The 17863-nt window shown below is 46.9% G+C and overlaps 1 protein-coding gene across 2 annotated transcripts in view; it reads left to right on the top strand.

Annotated features, from left to right (window-relative positions):
• SYTL3 (synaptotagmin like 3) overlaps positions 1 to 17863 on the top strand; it is a 78443-nt gene that overhangs the window by 57042 nt on the left and 3538 nt on the right. For both annotated transcript variants that reach the window (XM_003792404.2, XM_003792403.2), the window contains 4 exons: positions 7464 to 7642; positions 12292 to 12394; positions 15176 to 15346; positions 17511 to 17616. In XM_003792404.2, the coding sequence (XP_003792452.1) occupies positions 7464 to 7642; positions 12292 to 12394; positions 15176 to 15346; positions 17511 to 17616 (559 nt within the window). The remainder of the gene's footprint in view (positions 1 to 7463; positions 7643 to 12291; positions 12395 to 15175; positions 15347 to 17510; positions 17617 to 17863) is intronic.

Genomic DNA, 17863 nt, shown 5'->3' with positions numbered 1-17863 from the left:
GCTTGAGCCCAGGAGTTGGAGGTTGCTGTGAGCTGTAATGCCACAGCACTCTACCCAGGGGGACAGCTTGAGGCTCTGTCTCAAAAAAAAAAAAGACTTGCCTGAAGGTCTGCCCCTACCCCGTGGTGGGGGTACAAGGAACCCAGCTAGTTTGAGCCAGTGTGGGCGTTACTTGAGCCTGACTGGGATGAGGCTGCCCCTTCCTAGAAAGCTGATGGGGTGCTGCCCAGAGTCCCCCTAGACTCTAAGCTATTTCAAGGGGCCAGAATCATGTCTTTATGGTTTTAGAACCTGACACATAGCCAAGTACATGGGCTAGGATCTGCCCCTGATGGTCTGGGGGTCCTGTGGGACCTGCCCGTCCCACTCTACCCAACCACACGCAGCTCTGGTCCTCCAACCCCAGGCACATCCTGCCCCTGGTGTCTCTGCCTCGGTCTCTCTCTGGACATCACCAATTCATACCCGTCACATCAAGTCTTTGCTCCAAGCTGCCCTCCTGCCCCCTCCTGGTCTCTCTTCCCTGCTCTGCGTGTCCTTGTTCTTCACCTTCCTAATGCCTGACATTGGCCTATCTGTCAGTTATTTACTATCCAACTATCCAGTCTATCCCATTAGACTGTAATTCCCAAGTGCTTTGAATGGTTCTGACACTGAAATGGCTTCAATAAATACTTGTTGAGTGATGGATTAGTGCTGCTTGGAACTATGGTTCTCTGAATGCCTGTGGTTCACTTTACATCTCAGTCACTGTCACCTTGACATTCTACGGAAGACACTATTACCCCATCTCACAGATAAGGAAACTGAGCTTAAATGACTTGGCGAGGTCTCAGCAACTCCAGTTCAATTCAGGGGCCCTGGGAGCCGATACTCAGGTTTTCTGTGCTATCCCATAGGGTTGATCAAATTCTTAAACTGAGAGGTTTTCCTGCCCCACAGCACCTGGTCCATTGGTATCACTTGGGGCTGAGGCCCACCTAGTGACTTGGGGCCGGGAGGAGTTAGGGAGAGGTGGGGGGAGTAAGTCTGCTTTAGTTTCTTTGCTTCTCAGGATGGTTCCTCTAAATCAGTGGTTCTCAACCTTCTTAATGCCCTGGCCCTTTAATGCAGTTCCTGTGGGTCGCGCCCCACAGGTTGAGAACCGCTGCTCTAAACCATAGTAGAGACGCTGTAGGGCTCTCTGTTCTCCTCCATTGTGCTAAAGTTTTCTCTGACTTGTGTCCTTCAAGTCTGTAATCGTGACATTGTATCGTCATTCATTTAATTGTAACCTGTTCCCTTTAGACCAAAGCAGTGTTTGTTTAAGGAAATTAAACTCCCGGGAAGCAAATAACTGATTATTGCTTCTCTCCCAAAGATGCTGCCTACCCTTCTGAGAGATACTTATGTTCTCTGAGGAATAAGGAATTGATGCTTGAAAAGGCTCATTAAATTTTCACTTATTACGAAAGTTCAAATGCAAACAGACAGTAAATGGGGAGATTTGTTCAACCTCCCAAGTAGACGTATCAGTGCAAAATTAAGTCAAGCTGCTATTTTGGGACCACTTTAATAAATTTAAAAACTAATGCAGGCCCGTGTTGGCAGGGATATGGAGCAGCAGGCATTCACTCAAACTGTGGAGTGAGCAGAGATTATTTGACTTTTCCAGAGGGCAATTTGTAATATATGTCAAAAACCTTTGTAAAATATATGTTCTCTTTAATCCAACAATTTCATTTGCAGAAAATACTTCTTTAAAACTATCATGAATATTGTCCAAAGTGAGCACATATGGATGTCCAGGGCCACGTTATTTATAATTGTTTTAATTTTTAAAAATTGGCACCAATCACAATATCAAGAGAAGATAAGTTGTGAAGTTGCAGGGAATGTGCCTATGGTGTGATTCTAATCACATAAAATCCCAAATCAGGCAAAACTAACCAGTGCATTGTTTGGGGGATATATACATACATAGTAAGACTGTGCTGGGGCTCACGCCCTGCTTTAGGAAGCTGAGGCTGGAGGATCGCTTGAGCCTAGGAATTGGAGGTTACAGTGAGCCATAATTGCATCACTGCACTTCAGCCTGGGTGACAGAGTGAGACCTCCATCTCCAAAATATAACAACAAGCTGGGCACGGTGGCTCATGCCTGTAATCCTGGCACTTGGAAGGCTGGGGCAGGTGGATTACCTGAGCTCACAAGTTTGAGACCAGGCTGAGGAAGAGGGAGGTCCCATCTCTAAAAAATAGCCAGGCATTGTGGTGGGCACCTGTAGTCCCAGCTACTTGGGAGGCTGAGGCAAGGGAAATGCTTAAGCCCAAGAGTTTGAGGTTGCTGTGACACCACGGCACTCTATGAAGGGCGACAAAGTGAGACTCTGTCTCAAAAAACCCCCCAAAACTGAAAAAACAAAATATAATAACAGTAACAATAATAATCATAATTCCATCAAGAGAAGCAAGGATAATTAGCAAACAGTTTTGAAACAGTGTCTACTTGGGACAGGAATGAGAGTGATATTTTCCTACGCTGAGGGGTGGCCACCTGAATATCAATTTTGTAATTATTTTTTATACCTACACATTATGTGTACTCTGTACTCTTTTATATATTATACATTTCCTAGCAAAAGGGGGGAAAAAGAAAGAAGGGAAAAACAAAGGAAATGATTTGCATGGCTTACAAAGGGCAGCCACATTTTGTGGCATTTTCAGAAGGGTGAGAAACACAATGCTTACCAGGCCTAGGCACAGTTCTAAGTCTCTTTATGTGCATGAGCTAACTGAGCCTCATCCTGACTCTACAAAATAGATTCCCACTTGACAGATGAGGAAACTGAGGGTAGAGAAGGTAAGAAGCTTGCTGAAGACCACACGGCCGTAAGTGTGAGGGCTGGGGGGCTGAGAGCTGCCTGGCTCCACCGCCCACAGCCTTAGCCACTCTGCAGTCATGTGTCATGCTCCTGGTGATCAGGATTTATTGTTCTTTAAAATAGCTGTGGTTTCAGTTGACTCGTAGTTTTTCATATTTATACAATAAAAGGGTGTGGGGCGCTGCTTGCAGTGGCAGTAGATAAATTTGTGACCTTCAGAGAAAGTCACTGGCATGGATGTGCCTTGCCTGCCTTGGGTGGTTCTCCTTTGCTTCCGGCCAGATTGACTTTTCCTTCAAAACCAAACAGGGCCAATGGCTGTAATTAACAAGGAGCTGAGTTCCTAGTTGCTCTTCTGGGCCAGGACCTTTTGGTTGGCTTAGTTTGTACCTACTCAAAGGCTCAGTTCTGGCTCTAGGGCGAGCAGATGCAGGAGCCCGGTCAGGGCGATGCGGGGGTGCATGAGTCATCTCAGAGGGTTCCCCGTGAGCATGCTCTCTACTCCTTTAGTCACCTCAGGGTGGACCCTGCCCCTCCTTGCTAAGCAGACACAGCAGTTACTACCATGAGTTATGGCCCAGTGAATTGGGAGCCCAGATCCACTCCCAGCTCTACTTCTGATTTGCAGTGCAATTTGGGGTGTGTCTCAACCTACCTTGAACTCTGTTTATTTACTTATAAAATGAAGGATGAGTAATTATACTGCTTCCTGGGTGCTTTATAATTCTGGGCGCCAACCTGGATGAGCCCAGCTGTGCGCCTTCTTCATACCTGCAGCTGAACAGCTGTGTACACATCAGGAGCAGACTGACCTCATGCACTGACACTTGCATCCCAGGGATTAGGTCTGCCCTGCTGTCTCACCAGCAAGTGCACCCAGGCCTGCCCAGCAGTGCGGACGTGCTCATCTGGTTAAGTCAGTTTTGCTTGTCCACACAACCATTCACACCACCTCTGTTCTTCTCAAACCCATTCTTCCTCCTCACTCTCAACAAAGCATTCTCCTCTCCTGCTGTATCTAAGATAGAAAAGAAAAGAAGAGGAAAGAAAAGAACCAAAGTGGGATTTTCTCATCCTCCTGATGCCACAATAACTGACCTGCATGTTGCACCCAACTGATGCTTCTTTCTCTACCCGCAGGAGAAGGTGCTGATTCCCCAGCGGTACTCTGGATGTCCCCGTCCCCTGCCATCTCTGCACCTGTTCTGTTACCTATTCCTCCTCCTCTCGTACTCAGCCTCTGTCCACCCAGATCCTTCCCACTGGCCCTAAGCACATTTAAGTCTCTTTTAATAAAACAAAACAAATTGAAACGAAACACTCTCATTCAACTTTCTGCTCCCTCCAGCTCCTGTTCTCCCTTCTCCCAGCTAACCTTTTCCGAATGGTGTGCACTTGGCATTTCCGCGTTTTCTGCTCCTGCTCACCTGCTAACCCACCCCAGTCTGGCTTTTCACCCCTCATCCCCCAAAGGCGTGTTCCTCCCCCTGCCGGCTTTCTGTACATACATATTCCAGCCGTGTCTCATCTGAATGGCATTCAGTTCAGTCATAATATGCCGTGTGTTCTGTTGTAGTTACTGACATATTTTGGGTTAATTCTGTCTTATCTCCTTGCTTTCTGTTTCTCCTGTTATATGTTTGTGGTCTGTCTTTTCCTCCTGCTCTGTTACTCTCTCCACCCCATTCTTTCCATGGCTCTTTTTAGATCTATCGAGTCTTCTGTCATTTCTGTTGGGCAGGAAGCTGGTTAAATCTTACTGTTTTCTTGATCAAAAGTAATAGATCCTTTTTTCCTCTGCCTTTAAAAATTGTCTAATTTTTTAAGTAACTTTATTGTGATGTACCTATGTGTAGTTTTGTATTTTTTTCTTCTTTATTTCGTTGTTTATTGTCTTTTTTTTTTTTTTTTGAGACAGAGCCTCAAGCTGTCCCCCTGGGTAGAGTGCCATGGTATCACAGCTCACAGCAACCTCCAACTCCTGGGCTCAAGCGAGTCTCCTGCCTCAGCCTCCCAAGCAGCTGGGACCACAGGCGCCCGCCACAACACTCAGCTATTTTTTGGTTGCAGCCATCATTGTTGTTTGGCGGGCCCGGGCTGGATTCGAACTCACCACCTTAGGTGTATGTGGCTGGTGCCTTAGCCGCTTGAGCCATAGGCGCTGAGCCTATTTTGTAGAATTCTTAATTTCAGTGGCCTTACATTTTAGGCCTTAGTTTTTATTTGATTCTTTACTATAGATTCTAGTTCTCTGGAGAAATTCTTCATCTTGTCCTATATTTTCTTGACCATGTTAATCACAGATTTCTTAAAGTTCATGTCCTGTAATGCCATTACCTGGATCATTTGTGGGTCTGCTTGTATTGTCTATTTTTTCCCCTATGCTTTTGGTCACTTATTCCCAGATCCTAGACTTAGGACGACCAACCTTCCTGGTTCACCTAGGACTCTCCTGGTTTTAGCATTTCAAGTCTTGCATCCAAGGAAATTCCCTAGTCCCAAGAAAACCAGGTCCTTTTAGTCCTGCTATGCACGGCAATTTTGTGTTGAATGCTGGATATTATATATGAAAAACTCAGGACTCAAAAAGATATGATCTTCCTTGATAGAAGTGATTTTCTATCAGCAGGCAGCTAGCATAGAGTTGAGCTAATTGAATGCTGGGTTTTGATTTTCGAGAACTGGTACATTTCCAGTTGACCCTTCCTCCTAATAAAAAAGCCTTTGGGGGAATCCCAGCTGAAAGTCTAGATATTAGCCAACCCCCTTCTCTATGGTATTCCTGAGCTCTAATTTTTTTCTCTCTAGCACGTTGAAACTTCTAAAAGCGTTCCTAAGCTCCTCGGCCTCTCAGCCACAGAATCCAATTCACAGACACCTTCAAAGCAAAGCAGCGTCTCACATCCCTCTCACTTCTGCGTATTTCTTTTTCCCCTGGGAATTTAGCTGAAGTTCTGGACGCTTCTCAGTCTTGAATGCTAATTTTTGTCTCCCAACCCTATTAGACTGTTAAACACTTTTCTCAGCTTCTGTGTCTCTCAGCTGATTTGTTATTGACCTCTCAGGCTCCCAGCCCTGCGTTGCTTCCCTATGGACAGATCTCAAGGGGAAAAGCATCTCAGAACGTCGGGCGTCGTTCAATGTGCTTCTCTTCTCTTTAGCTTCTTGGATCCTCCTAGCCTGGATGTCTTGGTAGCTGTACAATGTCTTGACACAATTTATTTGGTTACTTAATTCAACTTTCTATCATAATTCTAATAATTACTCTAGCAGAGAAGTTGTTATTTAATCTCATAGCCTGAAGCAAAGTCCCATGATGAATGTCATTTCAATTATCAGAATTTTCTAGCACCTCCATTATCCACCTGGTTCTTCTGAGCAGCTCACACCTCTTGCCAAGGTCCCTACCCATTCTGACCTATCTTCAATTTTTACGCCTTACTCATTTATGCTATCTCACCATTCTGTGCCTTTTCAAGTGTGTAAAAATTTTAAATTATTTTGCAGTTTTTTGTGTTTTTTTTTTTGGCCGGGCTGGGTTTGAACGCGTCACCTCCAGCATATGGGGCTGGCACCTTACTCCTTTGAGCCATAGGAGTAGTCCAAAATTTTAAATTGTTTTACATTTTACCAGGTGAGTGATGTTGGCAGACAACATTCTTCAGAGCCAGTGACTGGGCATGGTATGCTCTTGGCATTAGTTAATTCAGATTTCAATCCCTCTGATGAGTTGTAGATACAGTTTTAAGTCTCTCTCTCTCTCTAAGGCATCTGGCTTTCTGCGCTCAGGTTTTCTTAGCTTCTTTTCAGGATGTTTTATAGTGTGGAGGAGCTAGTTGGCAATCAGAAACAGCAATCAGTCTGTTCCTCTATTCCTATACAGTTGGCACTGAGACTGTTCACGCATAAATGGTGGAAAATGTCTAGGCACATTTTTAGTGGGAAGGGGGTTTATCCTACCTATTAGGCACAGGCATTCTGTGCTTATCAGCATCTTATATACTTGATGCACCCTCATTTGTGATGTTAGTCTTGTTTTTTATTTTGGGTACCCAGAAGAATTTAACGTGGTGTATTGTTACCTTTGCACACTTTACATACCTCGCTCCATTTGTTTCTCACCCTGACCCTATGGGATCAGTATTATTATATTTTCCAGTTAGACTTTGACACAGTTAATGAGTAGCAGAGGCAACATATGAATCCAGGTTTATCTGATTTCCAATCACAGATATGAGCTCATACCACGCTATCATCCACATGGCTGTTTTGCCATGGACATTTATCTGTCCTCTTGAGCATTATCTTGCAGAATTGGTTAGGAAATAGGTCATTTCACCCCAAGCAATTCGTGATAAAGAATGAGATGTGTAACCTTTCCTGCCAGGCAGAGACCATATCTGGTCAAGAGAGGGTCTTCTGAGGACTCCTCATCTTAGGACAGGGCATGTGGCAACTTAACTTCAGCAAAGTACAAGCAGATGTGTTATTAACTTAGTGTGTGTCAGAATGCATGCTCTGTGATTTATTTGATATCTTGAAACTGGAACTGCAAAAAAACATTAAAGTAATTCATTGTGTCTGTCGTTCTTGATTTTAGGGAAGTTTAATTAGCATTAACAGCACTTGTACAGAGATGGGCAATTTTGACAACGCTAATGTCACTGGAGAAATAGAATTTGCCATTGGTTATTGCTTCAAAACCCACTCTTTAGAAATATGCATCAAGGCCTGTAAGAACCTTGCCTATGGAGAGGAAAAGAAGAAAAAGTGCAATCCGTAAGTTTTGTTTTTTTAAAGTTTGACATATTCTGAAATTTATATGACAAAGCAAAAGTCTAAGAATAAACAAGACAGTTGTAAAAAAGAAAAAGGAGGCCGGGTGAGGTGGCTCACGCCTGTGATCCTAGCATTCTGGGAGGCCGAGAAACTCTGGGAGCTCCCTCTGCTCAGGAGTTCAAGACCTGCCTAAGCCAGAGCAAGACCCCATCTCTAAAAATAGCCAAGTGTTGTGGCCAGCGCCTGTAGTCCTAGCTACTTGGAAGGCTGAGGCAGGAGAATCACTTGAGCCCAAGAATTTGAGGTTGCTGTGAGCTGTGACACGGCACTCTACCCAGGGCGACAGAGTGAGACTCTGTCTCAAAAAAAAAAAAAGAAAGAAAGGAAAAGAATTCAAGAATTATTACAAAGCTGTGGTAATTCAAACAATGTGTTCTTGATGCAAAGATCAAGTAGGTCAACAGAGCAGAATTAAAGTCCAGTAACAGATTTTATCATATATGAAAACTTGTATGATCAAGGAATGTCTTTGTTTGGGCCGCTGTAAGAGAATAGCAGAAACTGGATGGCTTATCAGTAACAGAAATTTATATCTCACAGCTCCAGAGGCTGAGAAGTCTAAGATCAAGGTGCTGGTAGATGTGGTGTCTGCTGAGGGCTTTCTTTCTGGTTCATAGATGTCTGTCTTTGAACACGTGGGTCCTCACGTGGTGGAAGGGACAAGGTAGCTCTCTAGGCGTCCTCTATGAGGGCACTAATCAGTTCATGTGGGCTCCACCCATATACCTAATCGCCTCTCCTAATATTACCACATTGTGGGTTAGGCATCAACATAGGAATTGGGGAGATAAACATTCAGTTCTACTACAAATCACTGGAGGAAAGATGGATTTTAATAAATGGTGCAGAAAAGTTGACTTTTTATACAAGATAAACAAACATGAAAATCTTGCCCCACAGATTATCTGTCCATAGACAGATTAAAGTTTTTTTTCCCAACTAATGACGTGAAAGGGTATGTCACCGTTCTTTTAACGTGCATTTCCCTGATTACTGACAGAGGTGAACAACTTTTCTATATGCGTTAGCTACTTGTTTTCCCTTCTGTGAACTTTCTGTTCATGTCTTCTGCGCATTTTTCTATTGTATTGTTACAATTTTCTTATTTATTCACAAGAGTTTTTATTTTTATTTATTTTAAATTGTTTTTTAGAGACAGAGTCTCTCTCTGTTGCCCAGGCTAGAGTGCAGTGGTGTACGCATAGCTCACTGTAGCCTCAAACATGCAGGCTCACTCAATCCTCTCTCCTCAGCCTCCCAAAGTACTGGGATTATGGGCATGAGCTACTACGCCCAGCCAAGAATTTTTTTGTAAGACCTATTTTATTATTTTTTTTTTTTTTTTGAGACAGAGCCTCAAGCTATCCCCCTGGGTAGAGTGCCGTGGCATCACAGCTCACAGCAACCTCCAACTCCTGGGCTCAAGCAAGTCTCCTGCCTCTACCTCCCAAGTAGCTGGGACCACAGGTGCCCGCCACAATACCCGGCTATTTTTTTTTGGTTGCAGCCGTCACTGTTGTTTTGGTAGGCCCAGGCTGGATTCGAACCCGCCACCTTAGGTGTATGTGGCTGGCGCCTTAGCCACTTGAGCCACACGTGCTGAGCCAAGACCTATTTTAAATAAGCTTAAAAAAATCTTTGTTGGTTATATATATTGTACATATCTTCTTCCAGCTGTTACTTGTTTTCTAACTTGTTTGTGATGACTTTTGTTGTAGGAATTGACTGTCAAATTTATGAGGCTTTTCCTTTAAAATTTCTGGGTTTTGTCTGTAGAAGAATCCCTGTGACACGCAAAGGTTATAAATATAGTCTTCTTTGTTTTCCTCTACTAGTGTATTTTCACACTTGGATCCTTTTATATTAGAACTGGAATTGATTTTCTGCGTGTATGGCTTAAGGCAGGGACCTCATTTTTGCCTCCTTTTCTCCTACATGGAAAACTTCGATCATACTGTTATAATTATGTGTGTGACCATGGGAAAGAAATGCATTGTTGATCTACTCAAACTCTGTTCTTCTCTCAACCTTTAGTCGCTCCTTCATACCAAACAACATAAGTACAAATTCCTGCAGCAGTGACTGTGTCGCTCCTGTCTTTCTTGACTTAACTTCTTTGTTCCTCTGCATGCACCACATGCCCTGGGAAAACTGAACAGTCTGTGTTCAAGTATCCCCTGACTGCTACATTTCAAAATTTGAGGGAAACACTTGAGGATGTGCTTATATTTTAAAAGAAGAAACATTTAAAACAAGTTATTTTAAAACTCCATCTTAAAATGTTAGAAAAAGAACAGATTAATACTGAAGGATGGAATAGTAAAGCTAAGAAAAAATCAATGAAATAGGAAAAATAAATAAATTAACCCACATATTGGTTCTTTGAAAAGATTTGTGAAATCAATAACTCCTTAGCTAAATTTATCCAGTTTTTTAAAAAAGAGAATATGCAAATACTATTATCAGTAATGAAAGAAAAGACAGCGTGATAGAACTAATAGATAATAAGGAATAATAAGGGATATGAGGTACGACTGTATGTCAATGAACGTAACCATTTAGATGAAATGGACGCATTTCCGAAAAGACACACAAATCACCCGAGCCGATGTGAGATGAAATAGGAAACCTGAATGGCCCTATATCCATTAAAGAGATTGAATTACCAACTTGGCATTTTGTAGTGAAGTTGAAAATACACATCTCCTACCTCTCCCATCATTCCTGGTTATGCGCCGAGAGAAACTCCAGTGCATGTGAGAAACTCCTGAGCGTAGAAAAATACTAGCACATCAGACATGTGCTCTTCAAGAGGATAAATGAATTGTGGTGTATTCACACAACGGAATAAAGAATACTCAGGATCAGAAATGAATGAGTTGTAGCTACACAGGACAACATAGATGAGTTTCAAACATTATATTCAGTGAAAAAAAAACAAGTTACAGAGGAATGTGTATGGGATGATCCCATTAATATAGAAGCTCAAAACTAGGACAAGCTAAGGAGTATACTGTTTGAAGAGACACAGCAAAGTGGCGAAACTATAAAGGAAATGAAGGGAGGGATACATACAAATTCAGTAGAGTGGGGGCGGCACCTGTGGCTCAAAGGAGTAGGGCGCCGGGCCCCTATGCCGGAGGTGGCGAGTATAAACCCAGCCCCCGCCAAAAACTGTAAAAAAAAAAAAAAAAGACAAAATTCAGTAGAGTGTTTGCCTGGTTAAAGGCAGGATTATGAGAGGGAAATAATTTATTATGTTCTGTTTCCTAAACCAGGGGGCAGGTACATGAGTGTGTATTTTATTAGGATGCTACAAGCTGCATATATTTGGTTTACATGTATGAGATTCTATAATGATCAACAATTTAAGAGTAAGTGAACAGTAAGGAATTGGAGATGGAAAGTTTTGAGTATTTTTTCAAGAAGTTTAACTGAGAGGGAGGAAGAGGCTCCAGGAGGGGGTGGTGCCTGTGGCTCAGGGAGTAGGGCACTGGCCCCATATGCTGAGGGTGGCGGGTTCAAACCCAGCCCCAGTCAAAAAAATAAAATAAAATAAATAAAAGCATTAAAAAAAAAGAGAGAGAGACTCCAGGAGGGAGACACACAGAGAGAGGGCCATTGTTAATTTTTTTGGGAAAAGTTGAGCCTGTTACTAGCCTGTAGAGCAAGGGCAGGGCTAATGGTTGTGGTAGGGTCATGGTCATCAGAGAGACTGCCAGGGGAGCCATGAAGAGCAGTCTGGGGCCAGTGTGGAGGGGTCAGCCTAGAACAGGACAGAATAGTACATGTTTTCGTCTAAGCTCAGATTTCAGAATTCTGGGCAAGTGCAGACGGAGCCATCTGCCCCCTGTCATGCTGTGTCTGGTTGCCAGACTCAACAGAGAGGCCCGAGAAGGCCCCTTCTCAGCAGTCGGGAGCATGGTCTCTGAGGCCCCCACAAGGACAAAGCAAAGTGTACGGTACATGCTTTTCCTTTCCACATTTTGGGGTTTTTAAATTTTATTTATTTATTTTTAATTTTTTTTGTTTTGAGATTATAAGTGCCCTCTACAATGCCTGGTTAATTTTTCTATTTTTAGTAGACAGGATTTTACCCTGGCTCAAGCTGGTCTTAAACTCCTGAGCTCAAACAATCCACCCACCCCGGCCTCCCAGAATGCTAGGATTACAGGTGTGAGCCACCGAGCCCGGCCTGCAGTTTGTCTTTTTTTGCAGTTAGGAGGAAGCTGGCTCACCATCCTTGACATCCAGGTAGACTAGAGAATCTCTGGGCTTCAATGAATGGCAAATGACCAGGGCAAATAGATTCTAGGAGTGGGGCATGAGGATGGCAGGACGACCGTCACACCCCTAGGAATATTCTGAGGATCATGTAGCCAACACATGGCCAAAGATTGTGTGTGCTAGGAGCTTGTCCACACCGGCTCGGAGGCTGCTTCCTTCTGGGCACAGTCTCTAGACCCTTGCTATTGACTCCTGATCCAGAGGGAAGCAGGGATATGTGGGGTCCTCTCCCCTCAACTCCTCACATGGCCCCCACGCCCCTGCTGTACACTCACTCTGTCCTGTCTGTGTTTGGCCACCAGGTACGTAAAGACCTACCTGCTTCCTGACAGGTCTTCCCAGGGAAAACGCAAGACTGTAGTCCAAAGGAACACGGTGGACCCGCACTTTCAGGAGACCTTGAAGGTATTTGCTGGACAAACATGCACGTGTTGAGTCTTCCCCACCCCAGGCTGCACACGGGTCAGAGTCCAGGGGATGGTTCTTCCAAACTCTTGAGTCAGTTAAATGGAAGTGCAGACACCAACACACTCTTCCATGGCTCTGTCAATCAGTGGCAAGGTGGTAGAAAATAAATTTCAGCCCTTTGTGCAGGAAAAGTGCAGAGTCTGCTGGACTTGAGAATGGCTTTTGATTAATGATTTCTGAGAAAATGGGGGAGAAAACTGGGCTGCACTTTGTCTCAGGCTAACAACAGGGCATGGAGAAATTTAAAAAATTGGTTTGTCTCGTTGAATTTTTATGACTATCAGAGAGGCATTCTTAAGTAGAGTAGCCTGAAAATGAATCAACTGAGTTATTATCCTCGTAGAAGTGTTCCTTTATTATCATATCTGACAAACTCAGGCTGCTTCTTATTTTATATATATATAAAAAAAAAGCATAAAGGAATTATCTAGGTTTTTACTATCTTTGATGCTAAGAGATATAGTTTATGGTTGAGGTCGGAGATGGGGCCTTGTGCTCTGATTTGGGGCTGGCAGCGGCAGGCCCCCAAGCTGGGAGGGCTGCCCAGGCCTGTGGAGACAACCCAGTCATGGCTGGGCAGCCGGAGACCCCAGGCTCTCACGCCTGGGACAGGAGAGGGCTTTGTTTGCCTTCCTTGGCAAGTAGGGGCATTTGCAAACTGCCAGCCAGGGGCCATCTGGGCAGCTGGCACAGAGCCCTGAGTTCATTAAATAATAATGGCCATTGTTTACAGTGCCCTTGCTGGGGCCAAGTGCTTTATATACAGCCTGAGGGAGGTATTAGAATCCTGTCTACCCACAGGGACTTTGAGCAGAGAGTACTTAGAAGTACAGCTCCTTCCTAGAGTGTGTGTTCGTGTGTGTGTGTGTGTGTGTGTGTGTGTGTGTGTGTGTGTGGCATTCCCCTGGGATTCTTTTTTATAAAAATGCAGGTCCTGATTCAGCAGGGGTGGGTTGGGCCTCTCCACAAGCTCAGGGGCTGTGGCACTGCCCGCCAGGTCTGTGCGGTGGGAAAGTGTCACGTCACAAAGTTCTGCTACCTGCCTTCAAGGATTTTGAAAAACTGTCCCATCACACATTTGCACCGATATCGGAAATGAGTCGTCAGAAGTCTAAGATAGTTTGTGCTAAGCAGAAGTTTATGAAATGAGATAAACATGAGGATTGTCTATACTTTGGATTTTTAGTTATCTAGTCTGACCTTAAAATTTTTACCTACCTTATTTAAAATGCATACAGACTCTCAAAGAAATTGCTTAAAATTTTTATCCATGGGTTTACCAGTATATTTTGAATATTTTGTAATCCTGGGAAACTTGCCAGATAGATCTGAAAACATTGATGTCTCTGATCTATTCTAAATTCAGAAGATCCCAACTCAGCTGGCCTTGTCCTCGATAGGAACAAGTGTGAGACAGAAAGGTGGGAAGATGGGGAAGCCGACCGGGGGTTATAAAAGCCTCACAGAAACCAGTATTTCAAATCCCCCCATGCTTGGTGCCAGTGCTAGGGGAGGTTTGTGTGAAAGGTAAAGACTGAGAGCAGAGTGTTTCTGGGGGAGGCTTATTTGGACTCCGGGGAGACTTGTACCCCATTAGAGACCACGGTCACAGGGGCCTGGGGGAGATGAAAGAAGATGCCAGGTCTGGATGACACTGGTCATTGCCTGTCCCTGTTCTCAAGTGTCCCTTACACTTTGTACCAAACAGAGCCTGGAGCAAGCCTTGGGGACATCACAGGGCAGTGCAGAGCAGGGCTGGTTTCGGGCAGTGGACTTGGTCCACTGCAGGGCTCAGTCCTGCTCGTCAGAAAGTGGCGAGCAGTGGTGTGGACCCCAGGGAGAGGCGGCCTGAGCATCTGGGGGACCAACACAGGGCTTCCTGAGCAGCTGGAGCGGACATGGGGTGGCTCTGCTCCACCCTCACTGCTCGGAGGGAGCAGACTTCCCTGATGGGCAGAGCCAGAATGTGGGAATAAGCAGGTCAAGTCAGAGTTTACAGACCAAGGGAGGAAAATGGGGAGCAGGGTGGGAGACAGACCACGAACTTGAGGGAAAACAGACTAAAATTTAGTCAGAGGCAGTAGAAGAGGGGATGTGGCCCAAGAAATTTTGACCCTAGTGGCCACAAGTCATCTCAGCAGGGAAGGATGCCAGCCCAGGGCAGCAGAAGTGTGGACAAAGTCTGGGAGGCTGAGAAAGATGGCCAAAGGTGGGCACACAGAGCTGACACCAGCAGGCAACTGCTCATCTGTTACCCATGGGTGTGCACGTCCATCCTCACAGCATGGCAGCCAGGGTCACGGCCAGGCATGGGGTCTGATTCTGGCCTGTGATGACACCTGCCCACAAGGAAGGGCCACTGGATTCCTGAGCTTCAGTTTTGGTGACTCTGACCTCATGGTATGCTTGAAAAAGATAAAGATCACTATATCTGAAAAGCCTGTACAAAGGAAGGGCTGTCATTATCAAGAGACCTAATAGGCTTTAAAGGAGGCCCTGGGAGGCCCAGGTGGGGTCAGTGGCTCTGCAGGGCCCCCCACCCCCACCCCCAGGAGTGTGAGACGTTCTTGAGGAGAGAGAGGCCTCCACCCTGGTTCCATGCACCCTGAGCCACCCACTAAACTGGGACCCTGGCTACCGCTGAGCTCTGAGCTCAGCCTGCAGAGGGAGGCTGGGTGGGCACCAGAGCTGCTGACTGTCCCTGCTCTGTCCCTGCAGTATCAGGTGGATCCTGCCCAGCTGGTGACCCGGTGGTTGCAGGTCTCTGTGTGGCACCTGGGCACGCTCACCCGGAGAGTGTTTCTTGGAGAAGTGATAATTCCTCTGGCTACGTGGGACTTCGAAGACAGTGCGACACAGTCTTTCCACTGGTATCCGCTCAGGGCCAAGGTGATGTCTGCTTTGGGACTGGGTGTCCCTCACCCCCACTGTGAGAATTAACTCGCTTTTCAGAGAGATCCCAGGACAGAAAACCTACCTAGCAAGGCTTGGACCTATAGTGTATGTCACCTGGCCTGCTGGCTGGGACTGTCAGATAGGAACTTTGTAGGCAAGGAAAGGCTCAGTGTGACACTCTTCTTGGTGGGGCAAGGCTGAGCATCTTCTCTGACCTGCCCAAGTTCAGGCACCTGTGTAGCTCAGCCCACCCAGACCAGCCTGGCAGGTGGGGGTGCTTTGCACAGGGGGCTGACAAAGGCCCCTCTTCTCTCAGCCCCATCGTCTACTGAGGACTTTCAGTGCCAGAACTCTCAAAACAGTAATAGGTGATAAATGGCTGGACCAAAAGCCCCCAGGAAGGCAGAGCCCAGCCCTGACTGGGACGTGGGGTTCCACGTTCCTGCTCTGGACTTGAACTGTAAGAGATATCGGCTGTGTTTGATGTAGTCAGGGTCAGTGTATCCTGGACAGTGCAGGACAGAGGAGCCCCGGAGAATGGCACCAAGATCCAAGACTGGGAGGGAGGGAGTCCCTGAGAGATGGGGAGGGAGCAAAGGACAGGGGGATGCCCCATGGCCCCTGTCCACGGCCCCACCGTGCCGGGTTTCTGCCACGGCCTGAACACAGAGTGCCTGCTTTCCTCTCTGAAGCACGGCTGGGATACACAATGTCTCTCCTGGGACACTATTCTGGTTTCCTGCCACTAATGGAGTGAAGCCCAGGGCCCCTACTTGGGAGCTGTTGTCCCACCTCCTGCCTCTAAGGGCCATGTCTGCATCCATCATGGCCTTTGTGAGCTCTTCCCAGGCCTGACCTCTGCTCAGACCTCCCCTTGCCAGTGTCCCCCAAGATGTAACTTAGTTCCCTTCTCCTCCAGGAAGCCTCTCCTTATGAGCATTCCAGAGGTGGTCTTCCTTCTTGGATCCAGCACTGGGGGGGCCTGTCTTCCCCCTTAGGACTAGCCCTGGGGGCCCTGTCTTCCCCCCTTAGGACCAGCACTGGGGGCCCTGTCTTCCCCCCTTAGGACCAGCACTGGGGGCCCTGTCTTCCCCCCTTAGGACCAGCACTGGGGGCCCTGTCTTTCCCCCTTAGGACCAGCACTGGGGGCCCTGTCTTCCCCCCCTTAGGACCAGCACTGGGGGCCCTCTATGTTTGTGCCTTCTCTTCAACTTCGGCATCTCTGCACAGCCACGCATCTGGCTCCTGCACCTTTGTCACTCTGCTCCTCTGTCCTCTCTGGGGAGCACAGCCCCTTTAGGGTGCCCTCCTGATTCCCCATCTGGGCTCTCTCCTTCATGGGACACATCTTCCTTGTGCTCTGCCTGCCTCACTCCTGTGGTATCAGCTTGAAGACCAGGCCTGGGACTTCTCTGTTGCCTGCACCTAGCACAGGGCCTGCGTGAGATAGGCCACTAAGGCTTGTCACACTAAGCCTGCTGAGGCAAGGGGGCGATTGTCCCTCCATCTCCAGCGCTGAGTTTGGGGCAGCCTTAACACATCTGGCACCCAAGGTCCCGGAGAGCTGCTTCCTACAGGCCGGGCTAACTGTGGGGGCCGCAGTGTACCAACTGTACCCAGGCCCTGCCCAGGACTCTCTTCCCACCTCACTGGGTAGAAGACTGACTGGGTTTTAGGATTGTCTCCTCTCTGGGCCCTTCCTTCACTTTTGGGCAAAATCACTCATGACCAGAGAAGCCATCTCAGTAGGCAGGGAGGTGACCTTGGTGGGTAGGGGCAAAGCAGGAGCAGACTGCCACCCCTTGTGCCTCTGGCACCTGTGGCAGTCCTCGGCATGGAAGGGTTGACTGAGTCTTTACTGATGAGGACAAATCAATAACGGATATGGAGGAGCACTTGAGTTTGTTTGCCTTTTGCAAACTCAGGCTGCGTGCAGACTTCCTAGGACCGGGCGTGGGGACATGCAGCACCCTTCGAGCCCCTCCTGCCTCTGCAGCCCATCTGCCCCTGGCATGCTGGGGCTGCTGGACCATCCCTCCCACGGTCAGGGTGGAGGGCGTGGGACATGCTGAGAGCATTTGTGGAGTCCAGGGACAGGCAACTGGCACCCAGCAGGGGTCTGGGAAATCCTGCTCTGAGCACTGTCTCTGGACCCCAGGCTGAGAAACATGAAGATGGCGTTCCTCAGAATAATGGAGAACTCGCAGTCCGGGCTAAGTTGGTCCTCCCTGCAGGGCCCAGAAACTCCCAGCAGGCTCCAGAAGGTAGGTGGTCTCTAGCCCCCTGAACATTTGTCATGGCCCAAAAGCCTGGAGAAGCAGGTGGGCTGAGAGGTGGGCAAAGCGAGTTCTAGCATTTCCTTCCTACTGCCCTGACCCTGAGCTCCCATAGCTTGTAATAAGAGTTACGGGGTCGGCTCGGCGCCTATAGCTCAGCCGGCTAAGGCGCCAGCCACGTACACCTAAGGTGGCGGGTTCGAATCCCCAGCCCGGACCCGCCAAACAACAATGA

Source organism: Otolemur garnettii, unplaced genomic scaffold (genome assembly GCF_000181295.1).
Source record: "Otolemur garnettii isolate 467f Iridium unplaced genomic scaffold, OtoGar3 scaffold00056, whole genome shotgun sequence".
NCBI lineage: Eukaryota > Metazoa > Chordata > Mammalia > Primates > Galagidae > Otolemur > Otolemur garnettii.
Note: the sequence above shows the minus strand (reverse complement) of the source record. Positions and strands in the feature narration are given on the sequence as shown.